This window comes from Rhinichthys klamathensis, unplaced genomic scaffold (genome assembly GCF_029890125.1).
Source record: "Rhinichthys klamathensis goyatoka isolate OS25496 unplaced genomic scaffold, OSU_Roscu_1.1 h1tg000004l_1, whole genome shotgun sequence".
Taxonomy (NCBI): domain Eukaryota; kingdom Metazoa; phylum Chordata; class Actinopteri; order Cypriniformes; family Leuciscidae; genus Rhinichthys; species Rhinichthys klamathensis.
The window spans coordinates 6270607-6298553 of record NW_026606557.1 but is presented as its reverse complement, the minus strand read 5'-3'; the positions used below and the strand labels follow the sequence as shown (position 1 = coordinate 6298553).

The following is a 27947-nucleotide window of genomic DNA, read 5'->3' as shown; positions in this document are numbered from 1 at the left end:
TGCAATGTCCAATCCTCAGTCAACGTATTATGACTTGTTCCTTCCTTTTATTTCCCTTCTTACTTTCCATACCTGCTTTATTTCGGAACATCTGTCTCCCTTTACTTTCATAATCCCATTGCTGCTGCCATGCTATTATCTTTTTCCGCACTAGACTCTTCTCTTCTGCTTTTGATTATTTCATTTGTTCGTCAACATGTTCTTTTGCCTTTCTATCTACTTTCTCATTCCCAGTATGCCCACACGTGCTGGTTTCCACATGAATGTGACGTGTCTCCCTTGCTTATTCTTGAATTTGTAAATAATATCTCATCAAGTAATTGATGGTTTCTATTTATATCAGACTTTATACTCATAAGGGCAGATACAGAATCACTACATCTTAAAACTTTGTCAGAACTTGTGGCACATGATTTGTTCAATCCATTCAATGCAATTCGCCTAATATAGGCTATAGCACACAGTTCAATACACACTTCAGCTGTCAGATGTTCTTTTGTTAACTCCCTGCCTAACAAGGCAAAAAAATTACTTGCTGCTACTGTGGTGTGGACTATCAAGTTAGACATTCAAAACTAAAGACCCGTTCACACCAAGAAACGTTGTCATTGGAATTATTTCAGAGCAATTTTTCCAGCTGATAAACGATTGCCGGCCATTCACAATCCATCCTGTTTAGACGACAACTGCAGCGCACGCTTAAAATAAACAGAACGATAATGTCCACTGATGTGGATGCAAATATAGTTTCTTTAGTCATATATAGGCCTAGTTATCGTTCTTGGTGTGGGTGGGCCTTAAACAACTGTTAAATGACACACAACTGTGACCTCGGGTGAAACATCTTAAGTGAGACCAGCTGCTTTATCTCAGACTCAGCAGCAGTGTGGAGTCCGTCTGCTATTTCTGTCACCCGAGTCTGTGTGTGTGTGTGTGTGTGTGTGTGTGTGTGTGTGTGTGTGTGTGTGTGTGTGTGTGTGTGTGTGTGTGTGTGTGTGTGTGTGTGTGTGAGTTGGTTTATGTGATTTATGAGGACACAAATTTGTATAATGACATGTGTATTACACTGGTATTACAACTTATGGGTGGTTTATGAGGACATTTCAAAAGTCCTCATAAATCAAATGGCTTAAAAAACATAAAAAACAATGTTTTATTAAAAAATTAAAAATGCTGCATGTCTCCTGTGATGGGTAGGTTTAGGGATAGGGGCAGTGTAGGGGGATAGAATATATAGTTTTTACGGTATAAAAACCATTACGCCTATGGAGAGTCCTCATAATGCTGTTGCACCAACATGTGTGTGTGTGTGTGTGTGTGTGTGTGTGTGTGTGTGTGTGTGTGCCCACTGGTACGAGTGGAGGGCTGCTGCAGGCTTGTCCAGACTTGACTGTCAACTCAATCGTTTAACAGCAAACAAGGGCCATTCATGCCACATTGTGATTTTATATCTGTTTCACTTTCACAATCAGTGTCCATTCAGTTACTCGCATAAGAAAGCAATATTTCACTATGTACATTTCTGATTAACCAGTAAGATATCTGCCCTTTGCGGTCACAGAGTAAGAGAATGAAATGATTACAAATTACAAAGGTCATATATATATATATATATATATATATATATATATATATATATATATATATTATATTATATATATACACACACACACATTATATAATATATATATATTATATAATGGAAGACATTTAATGCACAGCATAAACATGTATTATAAAATAGAATAGAATATAAATATAATGAAGTGTATGTCAAGAAACAAGGCAAAATTACTTATAATCAAGATGTCGCAAGATGTATGTAATTTAGCTATTAATCTGCTGTTAACTGTTAATTGTTTTGGCTCCAAAAACTTTGATTAATAGAATTTTTTTTTTTTTTTTTTACTCATCTAGCGCAACTCAAAATAGGCCTATTTATTTAGCACATTTTCTTGCTGCTTAAATGTTTTCACACTGTTTCTCTTGTAGAATAGATCATGAATGTAACAGCTGCACTATATCAGTTTATTAAGACCTGACAGAGCCTGATTTCAAGCTTATCTTTGCTCTTTTCTCTTCTCTTTCCATAAAATCAGGGCAATAGAGAGAAAACAGGATATTACTAGCAAATGTGCAACCGATTCAAATATCAAACAAGGTCATCCATGAAGCAGAAGCATAAAACATGCTTTTAAACAAATAAAAACAACCCAGTAATTAATACAAATGAAAATGTATATAAAAAACAGTTGAAGTTTTTGAAGATATACTGGTTTGGGCTTAATGAAATCTATATCTGACTGCATGGAATCAAATCCACAGGGAAAGGTTTAACCAGAAATTGATATGAAATGAGGTAGGCTGCACAAACATATTTTCTTTAATTATTAAAAAAAAATATCTATATGTAAACACTGCTACCATATAAACAAATAACAAATATAAATAATATGTTAGTGGGGCTTTCTTTAAAGGTGCAATGTGTAACATTTTTGAGTATTAACAGAAATGGAATATGACATCCATAACTATGTGTTCAGTGGTGTATAAAGAACTTACTTAATAAACCGTAATGTTTTTATTACCTTAGAATGAGGCATTTATATCTACATAGGCGCGGGAATCCCCTTCTATGAAGGTCGCCATATTGTGACGTCATGTTTCTACCGTAGCCGACAGCGAACAAACAGCGCTACAGAGCGCGTTTCGTCACTACATTGAAAGAGAAGCCGCAGGAAGCTAGAAGAAGCTAGTCATAAACACCGTGAGTAACGTTAGTGACTTTTCCCTTGTCAGTGGTGTAAATATGTAGTTGGATTGTTTCATGTAACTTAATTCTTCTCCCTCGCTGTGTTATGGCTTTGCTATGTGGGGATAAATGTGCTGGTTAAGTTCGTGAGACAGCTGATTAGTAGGCTACTCTTGTCATTGACCGTAAAACAGTTACAGGAATCACCAACCCGTCGATCTTGGAAGCATTTTAAGTCGATCGAGTTTCCAAAATCAGAGAAAAAAAAGCCTATTGTGTGTAGTAAGTGGTGTCTAGGGGATGCGGAGGCGCGCGCGCTGTTACAATCACGTCATTTTTGCCGCGCGCACCTTTGCGCTCATGCGGACGCGTCGAGTTTAAACAAGGCTTTACGCTTTAACCAGCTCAGCCACAGTAACAGCTCATATTAGCCAGCTAAACTTTTACTACCCTGTTAGAAAAAATATATAGTTGCATAGTTTCATGTGGTTCTTCTCCCTCGCTGTATTATGGGTTTGCTGTGTGGGGAGAATGTGCTGGTTACGTTCGTGAGACAATCAGCTGATTACTATTATTATATTATGTAAGGTGCATTGTGTAATATTTCTGAGGATCTATTGACAGAAATGCAATATAAAATCCATAACTATGTTTTCAGTGGTGTATAAAGACCTTACTTAATGAACCGTTATGTTTTTATTACCTTAGAATGAGACATTTATATCTACATAGGCGCGGGAATCCCCTTCTATGAAGGTCTGAAGGTATGTTTCTACCGTAGCCGAAAGCGAACAAACAGCGCTAAAGAAACCTCATTGCTTGACTTACTACTCTCTGCTGCTGACTCAGACTCAGACGACGACATATTTTGTCTTACGTCGGCCACCGTAGCTTCTCATTCGAGTTTGAAAACCGAGGGATAGGCCGCGAGTGACTGCTGTTTGCAATTTGCAAGTCTCACCACTAGATGCCGCTAAAAATCCCACACTGCACCTTTAAGACTGGAAGGGAAGCTTGGCTTCTCTTATAATGTCAAAAAATTAATAGTCAAATATGTACTATTGTGTTAACATTTTATTGACTAAAAATGCGTTAGAACACGTTCATCTCGAAGACGAGTTTGTTCAGAATCAGCTAGCAGGTCGTAGCGTCGCGTCAGTTCATTTCCCTGTTGAAGCCCAGCGTCCATTGACTTCAATGGGGCTGCTTTGAACAGTTTTTGTTCAGTGCTTCGAAAGTAGACGGTCATTGGATAAATGCTGCGATCATGTCGTACATTATGTCGAACATATTCTCTGGGGGTGAATGGAGGAGTGGGCTGGCCTGGACTCCGGGCTTCTGCGTGATGATTGGAGGGTCTGTCGAAAGACATTTTTATTTACAGCGATTTTGTACTGGGTCTTTCTATGGAAATGTCCATTTTTCTGCCCCTAGCCTTTACAGAAACATTACACTTGAAAAACACTTTAGGGTTACAATTTCTTTATATTTTAAAATGAAACAATATGTTATTTGAACAATAGTAAAACCAGTGACTCCCTTTTATATATAAACTTTGTTCAAATCTATTCATTTAGTTCTTTTGCATAAAATAGCACTAAGATTTTGTGATTCTAACTTTTCTTTATCATTGTTAATCCTCCTTTGGTCAGGTATTTCTAAATAGAGGGTATGGCTAAACTGAGTGCAGCTGAGAAACAGCAAATAAACAGAAAGCGTAGGGATGCTGATCCTGAACGCAGAGCAGAGTATTTTTTTCCTCAAACCTAACTACCGGTATTATAGATTTGTTTCCCTAAAACGAACTATACTACCATAACTTATACGCTAGCGCGTCTATATATATTGACGTTAGCTATGTTAACACTTCAGCGAGTCTCCAGTCGACTATCCGTCTAAATCCAGCAAGTCTACAATTGACTACAGCCGAGCCGATAATTCTAACTTACTTGTTTTCTTACTGCACAACTTAAAGAGATAGTTCACTTTGAAATTAATTTTTGGTATGTTTTAGCTTACCTCAAGGGCATCCAAGATGTAGGTGTCTTTGTTTCCGCAGTAGTTTCAATTTTGATATTTTTAGGTCAAACCGCTCTTGTCTGTCAGTCATATAATGCAGGTCTATGGTCACTTCCTCAAAGAGCACGCACAGAGAAGTCCAAATTAAACATGATTTAATGACTCGTAAATGTAAGTACACATTGATGGCCTAAGACACGAAATGAGCGGTTAGTGTGAGAAAACGAACAGCATTTATATCATTTTTACCTCTTGTAACCACAGCCACGTCCAAGTGATCTGAGGGCGCGGGCGCTTCGGTCTGCGCAAGCGCCGGAAAGCGCCGGAAGTGATCTCTCGCGCGTGTACGTCACTCGTTGTTTACACAGAGATTTCGGAAGTGTTACCTTTCATTGTGAAGATCTAAATATATTTAGATATACAGGAAATCGCAACGGAAGACGATTTCGATATATCAACAGACAACGGCCCTGTCCCAAATGGCACACTCCTGACTTGTGGACTTCCTCAGAGTCCACACTTCGGTGACGTCATGTAGTGCAGACCTATAGGGCCCTTAGCGCGAGTCCGCGAGGGCGCATTGAGAGGTATTTTTGGGACAGACTCGATCGTCACGCCGGAAACAGGAAGACGGTCTGATTGTTGTTATGGACAGGAGCTACAGGTTCGGGGAAATAAGCTGTTTGTGTTGTATATGCTGTATATATGCTGTCTGTGTGGAAATATTGTTGTTGTGTTTACATATGACTCAGTAAAGCCTTGATATTCTGTTCTATTTATTTAATGAATCATAATCATAATGCGATCGTATTATTCAGCTCGCTATTATTAGCCTATGTTTGAGACATCACCCACTGGTCGATGGTCATATGTTTGTATAAACTTGTCATAAAAACCGTAATGATAATTACACTTAAATATTTTCTTCTCAGCCATGTTAACAATTGTCCGTGAGCGAAATCTCCTCCCATCCGTTGTCTGATTGGCCTTTCGGAAGGATTCCTGGGTAGTTAAAGTGCGTGGAGCCTGCGTCTATGCGGGCTTCGCGGAAGACCGCTTCAAGGGTACACAGGGGGCGCTGCTGAGCACACTTCAGAGCGTTAAAATGCTAAATGGGACGGCCTATGGACTCGTAGACTCGCCGAGCACGCGCAATTTAAGTCCACGAGACCGAAAGTCCGCATGAAGTGCGCCATTTGGGACAGTGCCAACGTTGAATTTTTTTCGCAACCGCGCGAGAGATCACTTCCGGCGCTTTCCGCCGCTTGCGCAGACCGAAGCCCCCGCGCCCTTAGATCACTTGGACGTGGCTGTGGTTACAAGAGGTAAAAACGATATAAATACTGTTCGTTTTCTCATACAAACCGCTCGTTTCGTGTCTTAGGCCATCAATGTGTACTTACATTTACGAGTCATTAAATCATGTTTAATTTGGACTTCTCTGTGCGTGCTCTTTGAGGTGGTGACCATAGACCTGCATTATATGACTGACAGACAAGAACGGTTTGACCTAAAAATATCAAAATTGAAACTACTGCGGAAACAAAGACACCTACATTTTGGATGCCCTTGAGGTAAGCTAAAACATACCAAAAATTAATTTCAAAGTGAACTATCCCTTTAAATGACAGACAGACTTGAGTAATTGTCCTTTAAATGCTCTTTATTATGGCCGGGAGTTCGAGCAGTTCTCAGAGAATCTCAACCAAAAAGAATACAACAAGCTTTATAGGATAAAGCCAGACACATCAAAATGGAATCAACATGTCACGCTCTGTCAGTATGATTAGTTAAATTGTTTAAGGCAGGCCCCCCCCCTCCTTTCATTACCCTTTGTTAGTGACATCAGCAAAAATATCCTGTATCATCATAAAAAAAAAAAAAAAAAAAAAACATTGTAAGGGATTAATAACGTTTAGTCCATTTTCATTGTTCCATTGACCAAGGTTCCATTGAGTCAAGAGTTTGTTTAGAAGGTTAGATCATATCGAAAGTTCATCTGATGGCTACACCCTAAATAAAAGGAAGATTTATTCTGGTTTATTGTTAGATAGAATGGAAAGTTAGTCACCATCAGACATAAAAACGGGAAGTGTTATAAAAGTTTATCATAAGATGCTTAATCTAAAATCAGATTTTTATGGTTAGTAACATCATTAAACTTATCTATTAAAAATCCACCACACACACAAAAAAGAAAGAATAGGTGATTTGAGTGAAAGGGAGAAGAGATATAACGAAAGTCATGGAGGGTCCATCAGCAAAGATGCAGGCAAAGAGTCAGAGCAGGAGCATTGACCCATTATCACAGATCACCCAGCATTTCAAGGTACAAACTGAACTGTTATAAAAGTGTATAGTACACACACTCAAAATCTCACACACATTCTCTCTCTCTCACATATTCTCTCTCTCTCACACACACACATACTCTCTCTCTCACTCTCTCTCACTCACATACTCTCTCTCTCTCTCTCTGTGCGAAAGTATTTCTTTACTTTATCTTTGATTTTCATTTATTTATTTATTTTTTAGTTAGTTAGTTATAAATTAATTTATAGGTTTAGTTAAGGTTTTTCCTAACTTCGGTCAGTGAGTGGGGATAATGGGGTCAGAAACGGGGGGTTATCCGCTCCTCGGCAACCAACGAGACGAACGTCTGCACTTCGTCCACTGACCACAATTCAGCCATTTCTTTTTTATGGAAGTTGTCTTTCTTTCTTTTTTCGTCAAGCAAGTAGTTTTAAAGCAGGTGCTACAGCGGTGGCTGTTGTCTACTGGCTATTTAAATCTAGTGGGTTTAGTGTCTCGTGTCGCAGATACAATGACGCTGATAGTGACGATTCTGTCTGTCTGACCAATCAGTGATCTGTAGTGTTTTCACGTCACATTTTAGTATCGGTATGGTACGCTTGGAACCTCAACAGACCAGGTACCATTTAAAGCGAGCCGAAGCGAGCCAAACCGTACCGTACCATGCAGTGGTAATGCGCCATAAGTGAGCCGTACCGAACTGAACCGTACCGTTCCATGCAGTGGAAAAGCGCCAAAACATGCATGCCTGAGGCTGCGGTGTCAGTGGAGGATTATTTGATAGCCGTGAGTGAGTCCCCTTCCAAAACACTCAGGTGATCTACAATGGAGAATAGTACAGGTCATTCTCAAAAAATTAGTATATTGTGATAAAGTTAATTATTTTCCATAATATCATGATAAAAATTAAACTTTCATATATTTTAGATTCATTGCACGCACGCACCAACTGAAATATTTCAGGTCTTTTATTGTTTTAATACTGATGATTTTGGCATACAGCTCATGAAAACCCCAAATTCCTGTCTCAAAAAATTAGCATATTTCATCCGACCAATAAAAGAAGTGTTTTTAATAATAAAAATAAAAAAAGTCAACCTTCAAATAATTATGTTCAGTTATGCACTCAATACTTGGTCGGGAAACCTTTTGCAGAAATGACTGCTTCAATGCGGCGTGGCATGGAGGCAATCAGCCTGTGGCACTCCTGAGGTGTTATGGAGGCCCAGGATGCTTCGATAGCGGCCTTAAGCTCATCCAGAGTGTTGGGTCTTGCGTCTCTCAACTTTCCCTTCACAATATCCCACAGATTCTCTATGGGGTTCAGGTCAGGAGAGTTGGCAGGCCAATTGAGCACAGTAATACCATGGTCAGTAAACCATTTACCAGTGGTTTTGGCACTGTGAGCAGGTGCCAGGTCGTGCTGAAAAATGAAATATTCATCTCCATAAAGCTTTTCAGCAGATGGAAGCATGAAGTGCTCCAAAATCTCCTGATAGCTAGCTGCATTGACCCTGCCCTTGATAAAACACAGTGCACCAACACCAGCAGCTGACATGGCACCCCAGACCATCACTGACTGTGAGTACTTGACACTGGACTTCAGGCATTTGGGCATTTCCTTCTCCCCAGTCTTCCTCCAGACTCTGGCACCTTGATTTCCGAATGACATGCAAAACTGAGCAACAGTCCAGTGCTGCTTCTCTGTAGCCCAGGTCAGGCGCTTCTGCCGCTGTTTCTGGTTCAAAAGTAGCTTGACCTGGGGAATGCGGCACCTGTAGCCCATTTCCTGCACACGCCTGTGCACGGTGGCTCTGGATGTTTCTACTCCAGACTCATTCCACTGCTTCCGCAGGTCCCCCAAGGTCTGGAATCGGTCCTTCTCCACAATCTTCCTCAGGGTCCGGTCACCTCTTCTTGTTTTTTGTTTTTTTGCCACACTTTTTCCTTCCCACAGACTTCCCACTGAGGGGCCTTGATACAGCACTCTGGGAACAGCCCATTTGTTCAGAAATTTCTTTCTGTGTCTTACCCTCTTGCTTGAGGGTGTCAATGATGGCCTTCTGGACAGCAGTCAGGTCGGCAGTGTTACCCATGATTGCAGTTTTGAGTAATGAAACAGGCTGGGAGTTTTTAAAAGCTTCAGGAATCTTTTGCATGTGTTTAGAGTTAATTAGTTGATTCAGATGATTAGGTTAATAGCTCGTTTAGAGACCCTTTTCATGATATGCTAATTTTTTTAGATAGGAATTTTGGGTTTTCATGAGCTATGCCAAAATCATCAGTATTAAAACAATAAAAGACCTGAAATATTTCAGTTGGTGTGCAATGAATCTAAAATATATGAAAGTTACATTTTTATCATTACATTATGGAAAATAATTAACTTTATCACAATGTGCTAATTTTTTTTAAGAAGGACCTGTACATTGTGGGATATCCACTAATGGTTTGGTGTCCAAATTCAATTTGAATGTTTTGCCCTTTTGTCATTCTTGTAATAGTCATGAAACGGTTTTTCATGTTTTTATTGAATGTCCAAGATTGGTGCCACTTTTTGCATTGCTTGAAATAATTATTGAAGGGTTGGGTTTTGATTTTAACAATATACTTTTTTTTATTTTTGGCTGTAGGTACTCTAAAGTGAACAAGGATCGCTGTCCTGTTGCCAATTTTATACTTGAGCAAGCAAACCCAGCTATTTGGAAGACTTGCAGACTTGCTCTTGAAGGACAAATTGTTAAGGTTCTTGTTCTTGTGTTTTTTGAAGGGGACTCTTTATCATTTGTTTGGTGAATATCATTGAATAATTTTTGTATTACTGTTTTGTCTCTCTCCATTGGAGGGAGGACAAGGGTGGTGTCTCTAGCAAGCAGATACGCAACATTACGAATACAGTTCATCCAGAAGTTTGTAACAGGCTCAGTGGATGTGGTATGGAGAGAAGTTGCAAAAAACATTCTTCACAGAGTGGATGGACTTGGACTAGATACTGCTTTGTTCCTTACGGATACTAAAAAGTTACATTTGAGTGGACTATCTTCATTTTACCTTGGCTTGTTCAAAGTTGGGGATCTTTCATCATTAAAAGACCAGGAAATGCTAACTCTCTGTTCTGGTTGTTGGAGGAGCCTCTAGTCAAGGGGGCCCGTTTGGACATAACAGATCAAGTGCCGGATCTTTCTCAGAGACTGTCTGACACACAGACGGTAAAGATGAGTCATATAATTAAAGTGGCCGAATCTGAACTAAAGGACGTTACGGCTGTGGCATTGTTGTTAGGACAAAAATCTATGCAACAAACCTTAGCAATCATGGAGTTATGGAGAAAAACTGACAGCAAATGAGTTGTTACTTCTTGAAATATATAATGTTTGCTTCCTGACATGAGACCCTTTTCCCAAGCACTGGATTACACCAGATATAAAGGAGATGTCTGGTATTTTTGTTAAATTTGAATGGGCTTCAGGACTTACTAGATGAATTAAGTTGAAAAGTGATGTATAAATGTTTTGTTAAAATATTGTACAAGTCAACACTGAGTGAAAAAATGGATAATGTCTGGAGAGAGAAGTTTGATGTAGGAAGCGAAGTTAAACCACATTGGAGGGTCTTATATAAACCACCATTGATGAAAAAAATCAGGAGATCTACTATGGAGAATCCTGAAGGGGGCTGTTGCTGTGAATGCTTTTGTCTCGATCATTAACCCAAATGTCAATGAAGGTTGTGTTTTTTGTGGGTTCAGAGAAACTATTTATCATTGTTTTCTGGAATGTAATAGGCTGAAACCACTTTTTGTTTTACTAGGAAAATTGTTTTTGGGTTTTAAGGAAAGTTTCGCACCAAAGGTTTTCATCAATGGGGCAGGATACAACTGCAATCAAAGATTCAAGTTGCAATATATATTTCCAGGAAAAACATGATTCAAAATATGCATTGCGAGGATAGTATACTGTTGTTTAAGGCATTTATTAGATCTAGGATCTCATTTGAGTTTAAGTATTATAAGGAGATGCACGATTTGGGAACCTTTATATTACAGTGGTGTTTCAATGAGGTTTGTTGTGCTGTGTTTGAGGGGGATTTAACTTTGAGCTTTTTGCTGTGTTGATTGTTTTTGTGATGCAATGATGGGCTTTTGTCACTGACTTAACATACCCTTTTCACGAACTCTTTTCCTATCATTTTTGCTTTACAGACAACTACAACAAGAGAGGAGACAACGTAGGAGTGATCCACAAGGGAAATAGAGGAACTGAAAGACGAGATCATCGGTTGGAAACGAAGACTTAAAGGAGAAGAAACATAACATATGACTGCAGCGTGCAAATCTTGACAGCACAGAAGTTAAAACACAAAGTTCTTCAAGGTCAGGGAGTCAACACCCGTGTCAGAAAAGCCCTGAAATTTCACTTTGCTGTTTTGGGTGCACTGACACACAAATACAAAAGTTTTAAAGACACAAATTCAAAACAAAGTCTTGCACAGCTGGTATCAGAGAGGCTGATCAAAAAATATAAATGCAAGACATACTGCAAGAAGCTCATCGGTTGTCATTCTCGAATCATCAGAAAAACAAAGCAAGCTTACAGAAGGAGACTGTAAAATCTGTCAGACAATTTTTTCCTCAGGGATGACGTCAACAGACTGACTACAGGGAGAAAGAACAGACCAACTCTCAAGAAGATTAAGAAACAGAGGAGGCTACTGTCTGATTCTTTGCTCAATCTCCACAAGAAATATGTATCTGAGCACCAACACATTTCTTATGCTTTCTTCTGCCATCAGAGACCATTTTGGGTGGTTCCGCCAAATGAGAGAGACGTGCCAATGTAAGACGCATGAAAAATTGCAGTTCATGGCTGACAAATTACACTCACCTAAAGGATTATTAGGAACACCAGTTCAATTTCTCATTAATACAATTATCTAATCAACCAATCACATGGCAGTTGCTTCAATGCATTTAGGGGTGTGGTCCTGGTCAAGACAATCTCCTGAACTCCAAACTGAATCTCAGAATGGGAAAGAAAGGTGATTTAAGCAATTTTGAGCGTGGCATGGTTGTTGGTGCCAGATGGGCCGGTCTGAGTATTTCACAATCTGCTCAGTTACTGGGATTTTCACGCACAACCATTTCTAGGGTTTACAAAGAATGGTGTGAAAAGGGAAAAACATCCAGTATGCGGCAGTCCTGGGCGAAAATGCCTTGTTGATGCTAGAGGTCAGAGGAGAATGGGCCGAATGATTCAAGCTGATAGAAGAGCAACTTTGACTGAAATAACCACTCGTTACAACCGAGGTATGCAGCAAAGCATTTGTGAAGCCACAACAGGCACAACCTTGAGGCGGATGGGCTACAACAGCAGAAGACCCCACCGGGTACCACTCTTCTCCACTACAAATAGGAAAAAGAGGCTACAATTTGCAAGAGCTCACCAAAATTGAACAGTTGAAGACTGGAAAAATGTTGCCTGGTCTGATGAGTCTCGATTTCTGTTGAGACATTCAGATGGTAGAGTCAGAATTTGGCGTAAACAGAATGAGAACATGGATCCATCATGCCTTGTTACCACTGTGCAGGCTGGTGGTGGTGGTGTAATGGTGTGGGGGATGTTTTCTTGGCACACTTTAGGCCCCTTAGTGCCAATTGGGCATCGTTTAAATGCCACGGCCTACCTGAGCATTGTTTCTGACCATGTCCATCCCTTTATGGCCACCATGTACCCATCCTCTGATGGCTACTTCCAGCAGGATAATGCACCATGTCACAAAGCTCGAATCATTTCAAATTGGTTTCTTGAACATGACAATGAGTTCACTGTACTAAAATGGCCCCCACAGTCACCAGACCTCAACCCAATAGAGCATCTTTGGGATGTGGTGGAACGGGAGCTTCGTGCCCTGGATGTGCATCCCACAAATCTCCATCAACTGCAAGATGCTATCCTATCAATATGGGCCAACATTTTTTAAAGAATGCTTTCAGCACCTTGTTGAATCAATGCCACGTAGGCAGTTCTGAAGGCGAAAGGGGGTCAAATACAGTATTAGTATGGTGTTCCTAATAATCCTTTAGGTGAGTGTATACAAGCAAGCTTGGCATTTCAGACTCCAGAAACTTAGAGGAAATGTCTGACAGCATTGTCTGCAGCACCTCCAAGACATGTGCGCATGGTGATTGTTTGGACTGCAAATTGTCTGCCTTTTCCTTAAATAGGTCTTCAAGTAGGGTGGTGACTTTCAGCCAATGGTGCCAGGAGAAGGTGAACATCTCACTGCAAGGTGGAGAGACAAGAGTCAGTACAATCACTGTCAAAAAAGATACCCCAATACAGGAGGATGAGCTTGTGGCACAATTCCAGCAGCCGCCACTTACATTTATTTATGCAGTTCTGTGCACGATTCCCTTCAGTTGTTTTCATATTAGCATGGAAGCAATGAATTTCCATTCATGACCAGTGGAGGTCGCAAAATGTTGGTTTTGTGTTTTCTCTGTACATTATTCTTAGCACACGAAACTCCCTTCCACAACACCCATTAGCAAACTTACTCTATGAAATTATGCTATTAATACGATAAAAGAAGTATGCTACTTTTAACTGAAACTTAAAAGTCTGGGAAGAAAATATAAAAGAAATAAAAATTATTAATGCAACTGCCATGAATATGATTTGCTAGTCCGACAAAAACGAACTTCATTGAGATTTAGGTTCACACACACAGACTAAAAGACACAAAACTTTAGTTTGGATGGATTTCATGAGGTATTTTGTTGTAGCCTACAGTATGTGATCCTGGGTGGTTTCCGTCACGTGACCCGTTTAGAGAAATGAGGGCATTTAATCACCTGTCTCTACTTTACTGTGACTGAATAAAACACTAAAAACATTTTACTTGTCACAACAGTTACATTATTGTTCAGTTACATTATCAAAATTATATTCCAACTGAAAATCAAATATCAGTCTTTGTGTAAATGCGTTTGCCTACAGAACAACCACGGGCTCTGCTCCCTTTTACCTAAAATCATTACTTCAGACTTATGTGCCATCCAGAAACTTGCGCTCTTCAAGCGAACGTCGTCTTGTGGAACCATCTCAAAGAGATGGGTCATAGCACTTGCATATTGTTGTCCTACTGTTAGTTTTAACTGCTTATATTGTTCTCATTTGTAAGTCGCTTAAGATAAAAGCGTCTGCTAAATGAAAAAATGTAAATGCTCTGAAGAGTGGGCAGGACGAAAGTGTCTCGCTCATGGTTTCAAGTTTGTAACTTTATCTGAGTGTTAACTGCTCACACGTCCTTGTTTTTACATATTAGCTCATCATTGCTGTTGAAGCCATTTCAATGGAAGTAATAATAATATTTTGAGTTTATTTAGTAAAACCTGAGAAAACTTGTGTTGCAAATGGAACGTAGAAATTTAAATGTAAATAGTTGACCAGTGATCTAGTATAATGTAATGTGATTGGTTGTTAGATTTAGTATGAAAGAAATAGAATCCTGCGAAGCAGCCACTGGACTTTGGAGCAACACAGTCTTTTGACCTACACAGAACTACAGTTAATTTGTAAGAAAAGTAAAGATCCTGAGTTTTTGTTTTATTTTATGTTTTGAAATTCATAATTAAACAGTCAAACGAAGAACTTTGGATTCAAGACTTTTAGTCGCTGACGTTTTGTGTTGAGTACAAAAGAACTTTGAAGTCCTAAGCTAGTGAGTCAGGTTGCTGCAGTCACAATTGCATCATTATTAGCTACTGTGTATAAGGGAGTATGTAAGGTCTTATTATAAACATGTGCAGTCTTGAATGTGCAATGGCAGATGTTGAATGGTTAATGATTCATTGTGATTTTTGCTGAGTCACATTTATCTTCTGGGTTTTGTATTTTTGTTTATTTTGGAAGTCTATAAAATGGTGCTCTTGAATTCATCAAGCACACTCCTATAGACATTTTAAACTGCTCAATCCCATGTTTACTTTCTCATGAAAAGAGTTGCTGTGTGTGTCTCTGAGGAAACTCAGTTGAGTCCTGGCGAGCGGCTTTAGAGCTCTTCCCTGTAGAGCAGTTGCTATAGAAACACTGTACTGCACACATTTTTGGCAGTAAAGCCTTTTAGGTCTCTGTTAAACGGGCCTACACAAACGACAAACAAAAAGAGTTCATTTGATAAACTGAGTCATAGTTTCAGTGTATTCCCATGAAGTGCAGCGCAAGAGCCATGAATAACATTTGAGCAATAGGCTACGGATGATGCAGTTTCATTGGAAATTGAGCAAATTGTGCTTGTACAAAAATGACTAACACATAACTAAATCTTTTTCCAGACAAGGAATTTTTATGAACAAGTTTTGCCTTGGGGTCTACCAGTAGCAATGTATTACTGTATTAGTAATTTCAGAAACTTAATCCCAGTTTTTGTCTACAACAAAAGATACACTGTTAAAAACAAAGGTTTTCGCAGAGAGGCCATAGAAGAAAATGTTTTGGTTCCCCAAAGATACCCTTCTGTGAACAATCCTTAAAAGAAACATTTTTAAAAGAAACATTTTTTTTCTTTATTGAGAAGAATATATCATATTATAGAAGAAAACAAAGACAGCTCCCTTTATAAAATTAAAAAGCTGTCACTCGTCTCAAGTTAGCGTGATCTCACAAACTTCCGGTATAATCAATGAAGCTGTCTACACTTCACAATGAATCTCTTATTTACATTTTGTCTACACTTTGTTATAAAGAGAGGATTTGTGAGTGTGCAGAACTCATTCTGGATTCTGAGTAACTTAATAATAAATAAACAATATCATTCACAATAATAAATACCTCTGATTGGCCATTGCGTTCAAGAAATCAACAGACATGCCTATGATTGGCCACATTGATCAACGCTACATGGTGTATATAAACCTTTGACGCTATCCAGAGCGCAAATACGCCCTGGATTGTTTGCCAAATCGGTTTCACTAATATGTTATTATTAGTTTCAGCTGAAGGTGCATCGTAGTAAATATGAAATGGTCGCACTGTAGCGCCCTGTGTTAAAGATACTTTATGGAACCATCGATGCCAATACAGAACCTGACAAAAAAGTATTTAAAGTTCCCCTGTAGTCAATAATTGTATCCCTTAAAACTCAGCTTTGATTACCAAAAACGTAACTCTACACCCTTGCCTCATTTAGTATATGCGGTAATATGAATATGTAAATTAGCCCCGCCTCCACTCACTCACACCAGCTCAGATATCTACTCGTTGATGATCACACAATGACATGATTGGTTACAACCCAGCAAACACAGAACGTTGGCACAACATACCCAACCTTCTAACAACGTTTTAACAACATGGCCAAAAGGTTGCTATAACTACGTTGTGTGGTGAAGGTTGTTATAACGTTGTCACAGTGTTGACATTGAAACACCGTTCAGGGCCATTGCTTAAGGTTGTGCCGAGGGTGTCTGGACCATAGACATAATATATACATATACGGCGCCCTATTGGCTGCTGGATGGCACGTCAACGGCGCTGCCATATTGCGGAGGGCAACTTTCCTATATCTCTCATAACGGGAATTGAGAAAAATGCCTGCTTAGGGCTGTACAAATCACCACACAATTGAAAACAGGTCTCTGGGAATTACCTTTCACAAGTAAGACTGAAAATTTGTTTCTGGTTGTATTGTATGGTCATTACATAATTATTAATAGTAACGTTAGTTGGCCACCGGAGTTAGTCAGACTAAAATAGCTAGCGGTGTCACTAGTTAGCTTAGCTGTGAAAGTTGAGACATCAGTTGACATGATTTATATTATATTTTTAGCATACATCATATTTTAGATTATAAAGTAAATTTCCTGAAAAACGAAATATTCATCTAGATTTTCTTAAAACCAACTTTTATGACAAGTACTCGTTTCGAGTAGGCGACTGATATATTGTGAATCTTACTGTAACGTTAGTTAACAGTTAGTTAGATGGCTAGCTCACTTTTCTCACACATTGAAGGTCTCCCAAAGACAAAGAGTTGAGACAGTGGGAAGTAGCTATACGAAGGCAAGGTTTTCCCGCAAGCGATTCCCCTGTGCTATGCAGTGAGCACTTCAAGTCGAAGGACTTGACAGGACAGGTCAGACTGTCAGGATTAGGGATGGAGCTAAACCGGTTTCCCGACTCATCTACAAAGAGGTTTTTCATCACTAGATTATAATGATTTAATAGCTTGCCATTAAACGTTTTTTTTTTTTTTTTTCCTTTTTAGCCCATTGCAACAGGGCTACACAAGCCTCAATAAAAGCTGAGGAAAGCCTGTTAGAGGACTGTTCTCAGCATTTCCAAGAGACTGATCCTCCTCTGCCTAATTCTGTGAGTATTTGTTCTAGTTAAAAACCAGAACAGCTGTGAGCATTATGGGCCTGGTCATATTCAAAACTCTGTCTCTCACCAAAAATGAAATGAATGAAAACAAAAAAATATTGTGTCATCATTTACTGACATCACATCAATTAAAGGGGAAAGCACTCACATTTACAATCAGACAGCCACATCAGGTGTATAACAAAAGAACAAGTTTGAGTGAATTAGAAAACAATACATACAAATAACAGTACACTTTGTATACCTGTTGCATGTGTATGTGTCAGTCAGGAAAGCATATTCAACACCAGCATGTTTAAGAATAGAAGTCAGCAAGTATAACAGTGTACTAGCTATTCACCAACCAGCTGAGACTGAAACATTGTCATCCTTCTTACTAGGACCACACTTATGCATTTCTTCTGTGAAGCCTTGGCAAGAGTGGAGAGTCTGGAGCGAGAGAAGAGGAAAGTTAAGGACCGAGAACGGAGGGCAAAGAGCACTGTGCATGATCTTCTGGAGGATCTGAAGGTGAAGAACCTCATAAATGAAGACTTGAAAGAGAGGCTCAATTTCTACTCTGGTAAAAAACAAACAAAAAAAACTTTGAACTTTATGCATGTCTTTTGTGTACACTTTCCCATTTTTGTTATTATTATTATTATTATTATTATTATTATTTCCATTATTATTGCAAGAACACCTAGGCTATAGTTAGTCTGTTATAACTGAATTTCAGATCTTCCGATATACAGTACCTCGTCAAAACAGGGCAACGAGTACACAAAAGAGCAGAGGGAGTTTGCCCTCACTCTTTACTTACATGTGTCACGGCTGAGGTGGTTGAGATAAAGCCGACAATGAAGATTCGATAGAAAACTTTCATTCAAAAATTCAACCAAGAAACATCACCACACATCAACTTAAAGTAAAAAGATACAAGACCAGGAGCAAGGAGAAACAGAGGGCTTAAATACACAGAGAACAGATCAAGGAAACAAGACACAGCTTGGGCAAATTAACTCAATGACAGTAACCATAGAAACCAACAAGATACAGCTGAACCAAATGAACTAATGAGGGAGGCGTGGCTAGAAACTGAACACAATGAACATAGGGGAAGTCCAAACACAAACAGAAACGTGACAACATGGCCCAAAAGCCTATTACTTGAGAAAGTCTCTCCATCTCCACCTGGTATTCTTCATTTAATTTGATTCATTTGATTGCACAAAATGGTTTAATACATTAAGTAACTACTTTTAATTTTACAAAGGTGGATGAGTTCTGTAGATTCCAAACCTGGCCTCAACATGATGATGTTGGACATGTTGAAAAGACGATAAGAGGAAGACCCAGCTAAATATGGATGTGTGAATCTCATATTGGATGAAAAACGTGTTCAGTACAATCCTCAAACACAGAAAATGTCTGGATTTGTGGATATGGGGGATGGTATGAATGAAACTGTTGTTGCCACCGAAGCTCTTGTTTTTATGGTGGTTGGCCTAAAAGGCCTACAACTCTCTGTCACCAGATACACAGAAGATCTTAATTGTGCCTGCCTTAGAGGAACTGCATGAGCGTGGAATAATAATCTAATAGTAGCCTCTAATAGTATTAGCATGTGAACTCAACTCGGTGCCAGTTAAAGGCAAACTCTCTTGTGCCCTTAAAAACCTTTTTCACACATCCAGTGACTGGTGAGAAGGTGTTTCTGATGATGGATGCTTGCCACATGTTGAAGCTGGCTCGAAATATGTTGCAGGCTTACAGTCCAATAACCAGCAGCACTGGTCAGATCAACTGGACATTCATTGTTCATCTAGGCAAGGCAAGGCAAGTTTATTTATATAGCACATTTCATACACAATGGTAATTCAAAATACTTTACATAGAAGAAATTAAATTTTTTTTTAAAAAAAGGAATAACAATAATTAAAACAGGTTAGAATAAAGAAATTAAATAAGAATAATTAAAACAGTTTAGAATAAAAAATAAAATAAAGTACAGTAAAAACAGTCGGACGAGCAGTGGCACAGTGCTCATTCAGTAAATGCATAGCTAAACAGATGTGTTTTGAGTCTGGATTTGAATGTGACTACTGTAGGAGCACATCTGATCTCTTCTGGAAGCTGGTTCCAGCTGCGGCTGGCATAATAGCTAAAAGCAGACTCTCCATGCTTAGAGTGAACCCTTGGTATTTCTAACTGATGTGATCCTAATGATCTGAGTGATCTGTTAGGTTTATATTCAGTGAGCATATCTGCAATATATTGAGGTCCTAGCCCATTAAATGATTTATATACCAGTAATAATACTTTAAAATCAATCCTAAATGTAACTGGGAGCCAGTGTAAAGACCTGAGGACTGGTGTGATATGTTCATATTTTCTGGTTCTGCTCAGGATTCTGGCAGCTGCGTTCTGTATGAGCTGCAACTGTCTTATGGTCTTTTTAGGAAGGCCAGTGAGGAGTCCATTACAATAGTCCACCCTGCTGGTGATAAAAGCATGCACAAGTTTCTCTAAGTCTTGACTTGAAACAAAGCATCTAATTCTTGCAATATTTTTCAGGTGATAGTATGCTGATTTAGTTATTGCTTTGACATGACTACTGAAACTAAGGTCTGACTCTAGAGACACACCAAGATTCCTGACTTGATTTTTAGTTGTTAGACCCCTAGCGTCAAGGTATGCATTCACCTTGAGAACTTCCTCTTTGTTTCCAAACGCAATGACTTCAAATGATGTTCAAGTCAAAGATGGACTGGAGCCAACAAGGTCACAGGCAAGCACGTACGTTTTGATTCCCAGAAGACTTTGTCTTTGGCTGCACAGACACTAAGTCGCTGTAGCTCTGCGCACATTGAGAGACCTTGGCGATTCACAGTTTAAACACTGTGAAGCAACGGCTGAATTCATTGAGGTAATACTATGCAAAAATGGCGTTGAATCAAATGCATTCTCTTAATGCAAACATTTGCTTTTAGATGATTGACAGGCCATTTGACATAATGAACAGCCGCAATCCATGTGCCAAAGCGGTCAAAAGTCCCCTGGGTTCTTGGAACTGGAGTGATAGAGTAAAGTTCTTGTCAGGGAATACTGGATCAGTTTGTTGATGAAAGATGGCACAACTCTTCATCCATCAAAGAGGTTATTTAAAATCGTCAAGCTTCTGTTCACGTGAAGAGTTCACAAGTTCATGACATCATGAGTTCATATGATGCTTGTTCCCTTGTTCTGATCTTTTCACTTCCTCATTTTGTTTCTGTTGGAATTCGTTCAGTATTTTTTCAGTTCATTGATATGTGCACTATGTTCATTTTTTCAAGCCTTTCTAGTTCTGTTCTAAAAGTGTTTCTAGTTGGCTTAATGCCCTAGAAGTAAGTCATTTCCTTTAAGGTCACTAACCCTGACAATAATTTATACTCTGAAGGAGCCTGCTGTAATTTTGCGATACGCACCGTCTTTTATGTACTAGGAAAATACAATTACCAACCAGAGACATTGCATTGGTGTGCCTTCTTGGGAATCGTCCCTGAATGTTTTCTCAAAAGCCCCTAAGTTTTTGGATTTTACAAATAATTTTGTATCATTTGCCCTCAGTCTCTCTAACTAATCTGCTCTACAAGTCAATGGAGCAAATGTTCTATTATTAGAGCTATCTATTGGTCACTGCAATGGCATGTCACTGTGTTGTTGTGCCACATCAAGACCATTTACAACTTTCAGTGAACAAAATTACATTGTGCTCTCTTAAGAGTATCTTGATTTTGCCATGATCATATTGACAAAACATTTTATTTTGAAGGTACCTGTCTGTCACGGGGTTCATCATCAATATTGACACCCTAATGTTGAGGATCCCTGAACAGCTACGATTTCAGCGGTACGTCTGCACTTGCTGATTTAGGATCACTTGGAGCTCCTCTTCAATTCAATTCGGGCATATGGTAGGGATTTCAGAAATTATTAAAAAATATATAATCTGAAAAGAGGCAATATCCGTATTAAAGGAAGAGCTGTAAACCCCTTCACCATCTTAAATGACAATTATTCAGCTATGTCTGTTAAACTTTTGACAAGTAGGATTACAGCGAAAAATCGTGATTCATCCAGAATCACAAATTTATTCATAATTCTGCAGCTCTAGTTCACCTAAAAATGAAACTTTGCTGGTAGTCACCATCAGGCCAAGATGTATATGACTTTCTTTCTTCATTTGATGAAGATTTTCATGTTTGTGTGTGTTTGTTTGGTTTTTAGGGGGATGGAATAACAATACTGCAGGCCAGTGCCAGTGCCGGCGTCTCATGGCCCGGTGCTGTGTCTCTGAGCACATCAGGGAATTCATCTAGCAATACATGAATCTGAGGAGCTTCCATCCCCTTTTGTAAACGTTTCTGCACTTGTGTGGGACCACAGCTACCTGCCAACCCAGCCCGTTCTCATCCCAAGGTGTCATCTAACTGACGCTTTTGACCATGCGTCAACATGCCGACGCACATGGTACCCCTTAAGCGTCAATATGAGACGCGCCTCCTAGTGGTCTAACCCTAACCCTACCCCAGACCTAAACCTACCCATAACGGAAGCGTCATCTAACTGACGCTAAAGGGTGCCATGTGCGTCAGATTTAGACGCATGGTCAAAAGCGTCTGTTAGATGACGCCCGAGGATGAGCGTCTCATATTGACGCTTAAGGGGTTCCATGTGCGTCGGCATGTTGACGCATGGTCAAAAGTGTCAGTTAGATGACGCCTTGGGATGAGAATGTGTTGCTTTGGTAGCCTTGTGGACAATGTCCTTGTGCACATTTCAGGTTTTGTGGTGCGTCAGATTTTGAGAAAGCTTTCCTGTGATGTGTCCCGTGCTGGCTTGGTTGCAGATGCTGTACCTGCGTCTTTTGATCAGAACTACCACTTGCTTTCACTGAAAAAAAAAAGAAGTATATAATTATCTAAAAATTATCCAACTAATTAAAAATTAACCTCAAAACATAACATGCTAAATAGGGGATATCTATATCTAGCAAAAAAATAAAATAATTGTCAGAACGTCGTCTCTCAGTTGCTGAATGTCGCGCAATAACGTTGCTACAGCCCTGTCGCGTCTTACAATTCTACGTTGTTACAATGTTGCGAGCACGTAGACAGCGACGTTGCCATAGCAGAAATGAAACGTGTCACAGACGTTGCCACAACGTAAATGTGTTTGCTGGCAAGGTAGTTTGTGACGTCAGAAACACCAGCGATTTCAAACCGTGTTTTTGAGACTGTTTTTGGTTCACTGCAGTTTTAAGGAGAAAATACTCAGCAATGGTGTTGACTTAATATGTATTTGCACATGGTTTGTCTTAAAACATATTAAAAACACCAAACAAAGACATTTGAGGCAACAAGTTACAACCATTTCAACCAGTTTCTGTATTCATAAAAATAAAATTAACATGAAAAAGTAACGCTATACATTCATAAGAAGCAACATAGACGTTTACTACAACATGTGTCCTACAACATTTTTTAACACATTTAGACATGATAAAGTAGTCAGGATGTTAAACACCCTTGATAAGTAGAACTACTTATCAAGGGTGTTAACGATGTTAACTTTAACATCCTTTTCTGTTGAAGTTGTTGGCCACTGATATCATTTTTTTAGTTAATTGATCTTTGCTTCATTCCCAAAAGGTAGATTAATGTTAATGTTTCTATTATTAGCCAGCAGTTAACTAATGGCGCTTTTCCACTGCTGGTACGGTTCAGGACGGTTCGGCTCGGCGCGACACGGTTCGCTTTTCCACTGCGTGGTACGACTCGGCTCAGCACGGCACGGCTCGGCTCGCTTTAGCTCAGTTTGCTTTTCCACTGCAGTTAGTACCGCTTCAAAGTGGGTGGGATTATAGTCTGACCATCATAGTTTATCCGCTCCTCGGCAACCAACGAGAGGAACGTCTGCACTTCGTCCACTGACCACGATTCAGCCATTTCTTTTTTGGAAGTTTTCTTTCTTTCTTTTTTCTTCAAGCAAGTCAAGCAAGTAGTTTTAAAACAGGTGCTACAGCGGAAGCTGTTACTGGCTATTTAAATCTAGCGGGTTTGTGTTCACGTCACATTTTAGTATCGGTACGGTACGCTTGGAACCTCAACAGAGGTGGTACCATTTAAAGCGACCCGTACCGTACTGTACCATGCAGTGGAAAAGCGCCACAAGTGAGCCGTACCGTACCATGCAGTGGAAAAGCGCCATAAGTTCATAAAGTTAACTATCAGTTTTCAGTTAGTTAAGGTAAGGATTACAGTTAGGGTTAGTTTAAATAAATATAGCATATTTAAATCATTTATAACATTCTCTTGATAACTTATGTTCAATCCAATATTCTATCAATCCTTGCTGTTTTATAAAAAATGCATAGAAAAAAGGCACGCTGGTCATTTAATAGTGACAAGCCTATTGAGCCTGATGAAAAATGATGTGAGGCTGTATAAAAAACAAGTTCACTTTAGCTATGAATAAAACAGTAAATCAATAAAAATGTAAGTGATGTCTTACAATTAGGACTAAAGTAAAATACAGACTAATTAAACATTATTATTATTAGTATTGTTATTATTACATGTGTGGCATGTAATATGACATCCACAACTTACGTTATAAATATTTTACAGTACATACTCGGCACTTAATTCACATAGACACTAAAAATGTGACCATAGCAAGGAAATTATGACAATAATTAAAATATGACCATATATGTAAAGACAAAAAACATTCATATAGTGTTGTACAGTAATGGGTTTTCCACAAAAAGTGGTTATATGTAATAAGTGGTTATATAAAATTATTAAGTCATAATTCTGTCAAGAATCATCAGTAAGCACACATACAAATAAATCTAACTTGTCGATTTAAAAAGAAAAAAGTGCTGTTTCGTAACAGTTTCTGGTTTACCGCAACACCCATGCACAATCAAGTCAGTTATTTGAAGAATACTCCATAATAATCAAGTTTTTCACAATCTCCCTGAGGAGAAGATCCCATTTTGAGGTCATCTCTTGCAAGTCCATCAAATGACAGAATTCGGGGATGCATTGCATTTGAATATCACATAAGAGACGATTAACACCACTGCCACTGCCACGCCGGATAAAATAATAGCCCAGAATGTGGTTCTGTCTGTGGGAGAAATGACATGAATGATTTTAGAAACAGATGAAGCCATCAACAGTTTCAGCAAAAGAAGCGACACACAGACCAGCAGCCGTCCTGGAGCGGCTCAGCAGGAACACAACACCAGTGTGCGGGAGACTACAACACACTATTGTTGCCCTATTCCTCATTTTGTGTTAGATGCCTGATGAATGAATAAATGCAAATGTGAAGCGTATTCAAGACAGCAAAAAAACAGATAAAGGATGAACTTTGGGACAAATCAATACTGAGAGTTTAACATAACCAGCTTGCTAAAATGTCACAAACACATTCTTGTTTCCTGTCTCAATTTTCATTTCAAATGGAAAAGATTTCTAATAATATTGTAGTCTATATAACCAATAAAAAGCTGTTGACTTTTGTTTTCTAGTTGCTCCTTCTAAATAAAATGCTTATATGAAACTACACTAGCAGAATTGTAACACACATAAACCGAGGCTACTCTGTATCAGAAGCTCTCATTGTTATATGGTGCTGCAGTTACACTCTTAAAGTGCCTGTGTATTATGCTTTTTCAGATGGTACTTTTCATGTAGTGCCTAATATACTGAAGCTGTTTGTGAATGTAAAAGGTCTGCAAAGATTCAAAGGTCAAAGTGCACGACAAATAACGTTATTGTCTCCTAAATGAAAGAACTGATTCTGAACTGTCTGAAATTTGCATACTGTCCGCCTATGGTCCTCATTGGCTGCCCAAGACCAGCGTCTACTTTGACCCACCCTCAACACTGCAGTTGTAGCTGAGGTCTAAAAGAGTTTGGTTCGTGTTGTCGACATGTCGAGAAGACGCTGTTTTCTGTGCTGACAAAGCAAATACACTTTGCTGCACTTCCAAAGGATGAGGACTCAAATTGATAAGGTTAAACCGACTCCATCGTTACTGTTCGTATCACTGTGTAGCAAGTGCTGAGGAAGATACGCAGCTGAAATTCAGATATGCTAATTGACATTTTGTTTCTGACGCGCACTGTAAGCGGTCGACCAATCACAACAGACTGGGCCGTCTGACCAATCAGAGCAGAGGAAGCTCTCGGAAAGGGGGGTTTTAGAGAGACTGAATTCGAGCAGTTTCAGACACTCTGAGACAAGAGGTGATGTGCATTATTATGATCATATTGTAGGAGACCTCAAAACAAAATTAGGGACCTTTAGAGTAGCATAATTACATTTTTCTTTTAGTGTGAAGAACATTTAAAAAATCTAAAGAATCTTATTCCACTATAAAGAACGTTTTGTGGAATGGAAAGGTTCCAAGAATGTTAAAGGTTCTTCATGCATACATTTAAGAACATTTAAAGAACCTTTATTTTTAGGGGTGTATGATGTATTTTTTAGGCCAAACGCAGAAAAGAGTTAGCATTTTAACACTTCTGGTTCCATCGTCCCAATGTCAATGGGTTGTTGGTAAAATGCCTGAAATAAGGTCTGTGTTTATCACAAGCTCAAGATATTTGTACATTTTTTTTCTATATAAAATACATCAGTAAAACCCCCTTGTGATTTTTTTTTCTTGTCTTGAAAAAAGCAGTTGCTAACAGGGGGTGAAATTGGACTCCAGACATTAAGAGATTAAACAATTACACCAAACAACTTAACCTCATCTTCTCACTATAGTCTGCTTATACAGCCTACCTGTGTTTATAATCACACTCTTGCAAACTATTATAACTCAAAATGTTTTATAGCCTACGTTTTGCTTTTTTCTTCTGGCCATTGTATTTAGGCTCTAAAATTCATAAAAATTGTGTTCATTTGTGAAGATTATCATGATGAATAAAGCATTTAAAAATCATATTTTGTTGGTCACAGAGCTTTCTTTCTATAAAGCCAATGGAAAAATGCTATTGGGTTTTTATTGAGGGAACCAGAGTTATTATAACTTTCGGGTTGGCCTACAAAAATACATCATCACTGCAGCGCTCTATTGAACAGTAAGAATTTAGAAATCAGTAACTGTAACTTTAAACTGAGAGGCAGATTATTGTTTATTTAGAACTGACCTGTAGATGTGAGGATGAACACTTTGCTGTCTCTTCCCTGAGAGTTTGAGGCGATGCACGTGTAGTTTCCTGAACTGAGTGTGGAGGACAGAAGCACTGAGGACTTGATCGTCTCTTTCAGATGTTCTGACTGCCATGAGTACGTAGGAGACGGGTTTGCCTTCACTGTACAGTTTAGTGTGAGCTCATCATTTATATTGATGGTCTCTGTTGAACTGGAGTGTTTTGGTTTATCTGAGGAGGACAGAGGAACATTTTAATTGATATATTGTTAATTATTGTTAATGTTAATTAACTTCATCTGATGAATAATCATTCACACTAGAAGGCCATTCCGAAATATAAATGAATTAAATTGAATAAAATTTCCAAGATTTGCAAAAAATAAACCTACAGTAAACTTCAACATTGAGATGTTTTGACGGGGCTGTTGGAGGAGGTTGAGGTCCTTCTTCTCCCAGTTCCAGCTTTGCTTCACACCAGTACTGAGCTCCATCATCAGCTCTGTCTGGACGGATCAGGAGTTTAGATGTTTTACTGACTGGAGTATGGATGGTGTCAGTGAAGATGGTTTGATCCACCAGAGTCTGTCCTTTGTACCAGTTGACAGTGAGATTCTGAACAGGAGCCACATTGAGAACGTCACACTGGAGCTCATACTGGTTTCCCTCCATCATTGGTCCGGTGTGATTCACAGTGCTGATGGACACACTGTCTGGAGTCTCTGTGGAGGAAGATTTACACACTGATATCTGCAGTCATGAATATATAGTAGATATTTCTGAGAATGAAAATATAACAATATCAATAACAGAGAAACTCACTGTAAATAGTCACTGGGAGAGTCACTGTACACTGTTCCTTATGGTTTATGTAGCATAATGGCTTTATGTCCCATTCTGTCAGGTTTGACACTCTCCATGTGATCAGACTGTCTTGGCTCTTGGGCACTGCTCCCTCACTGGCTTCCCATCCCATCCCTTTATGCTGGACAGAAGTGCTGCAGTCGGCTGAGACAGAACCGCCGAACTCCACAATAACTCTCTCTGGGTTGAGCTGAACTGGACATTCATCAGCATGTGAACCTGTTAAACACAGTGAAGAATTCAGAATAATAGCATACAGGTATTATTTACTTGACAGACTAACAATGACAGCAAATATCACATGTTAAAAGAAAGGACTGGTCTCGATTCTTGGTCAGGATCTGGTCTTGTAGAAGAAGACCATCAGCAGGGACGTGCTCAGGTTGCCCGGGCAAATGCCCATATGCCAATATGAGTT

At 39.1% G+C, this 27947-nt stretch overlaps 1 protein-coding gene across 1 annotated transcript in view; it reads right to left on the bottom strand.

Moving 5' to 3' along the window:
• The window catches only part of LOC130085035 (hemicentin-1-like), a 54112-nt gene that overhangs the window by 8331 nt on the left and 17834 nt on the right, over positions 1-27947 (bottom strand). Inside the window, exons 2-4 of the mRNA XM_056250591.1 lie at positions 27488-27748; positions 27058-27387; positions 26664-26897 (exon numbers count right to left, since the gene is read on the bottom strand). Coding sequence (XP_056106566.1) covers positions 26664-26897; positions 27058-27387; positions 27488-27748 — 825 coding nt within the window. The remainder of the gene's footprint in view (positions 1-26663; positions 26898-27057; positions 27388-27487; positions 27749-27947) is intronic.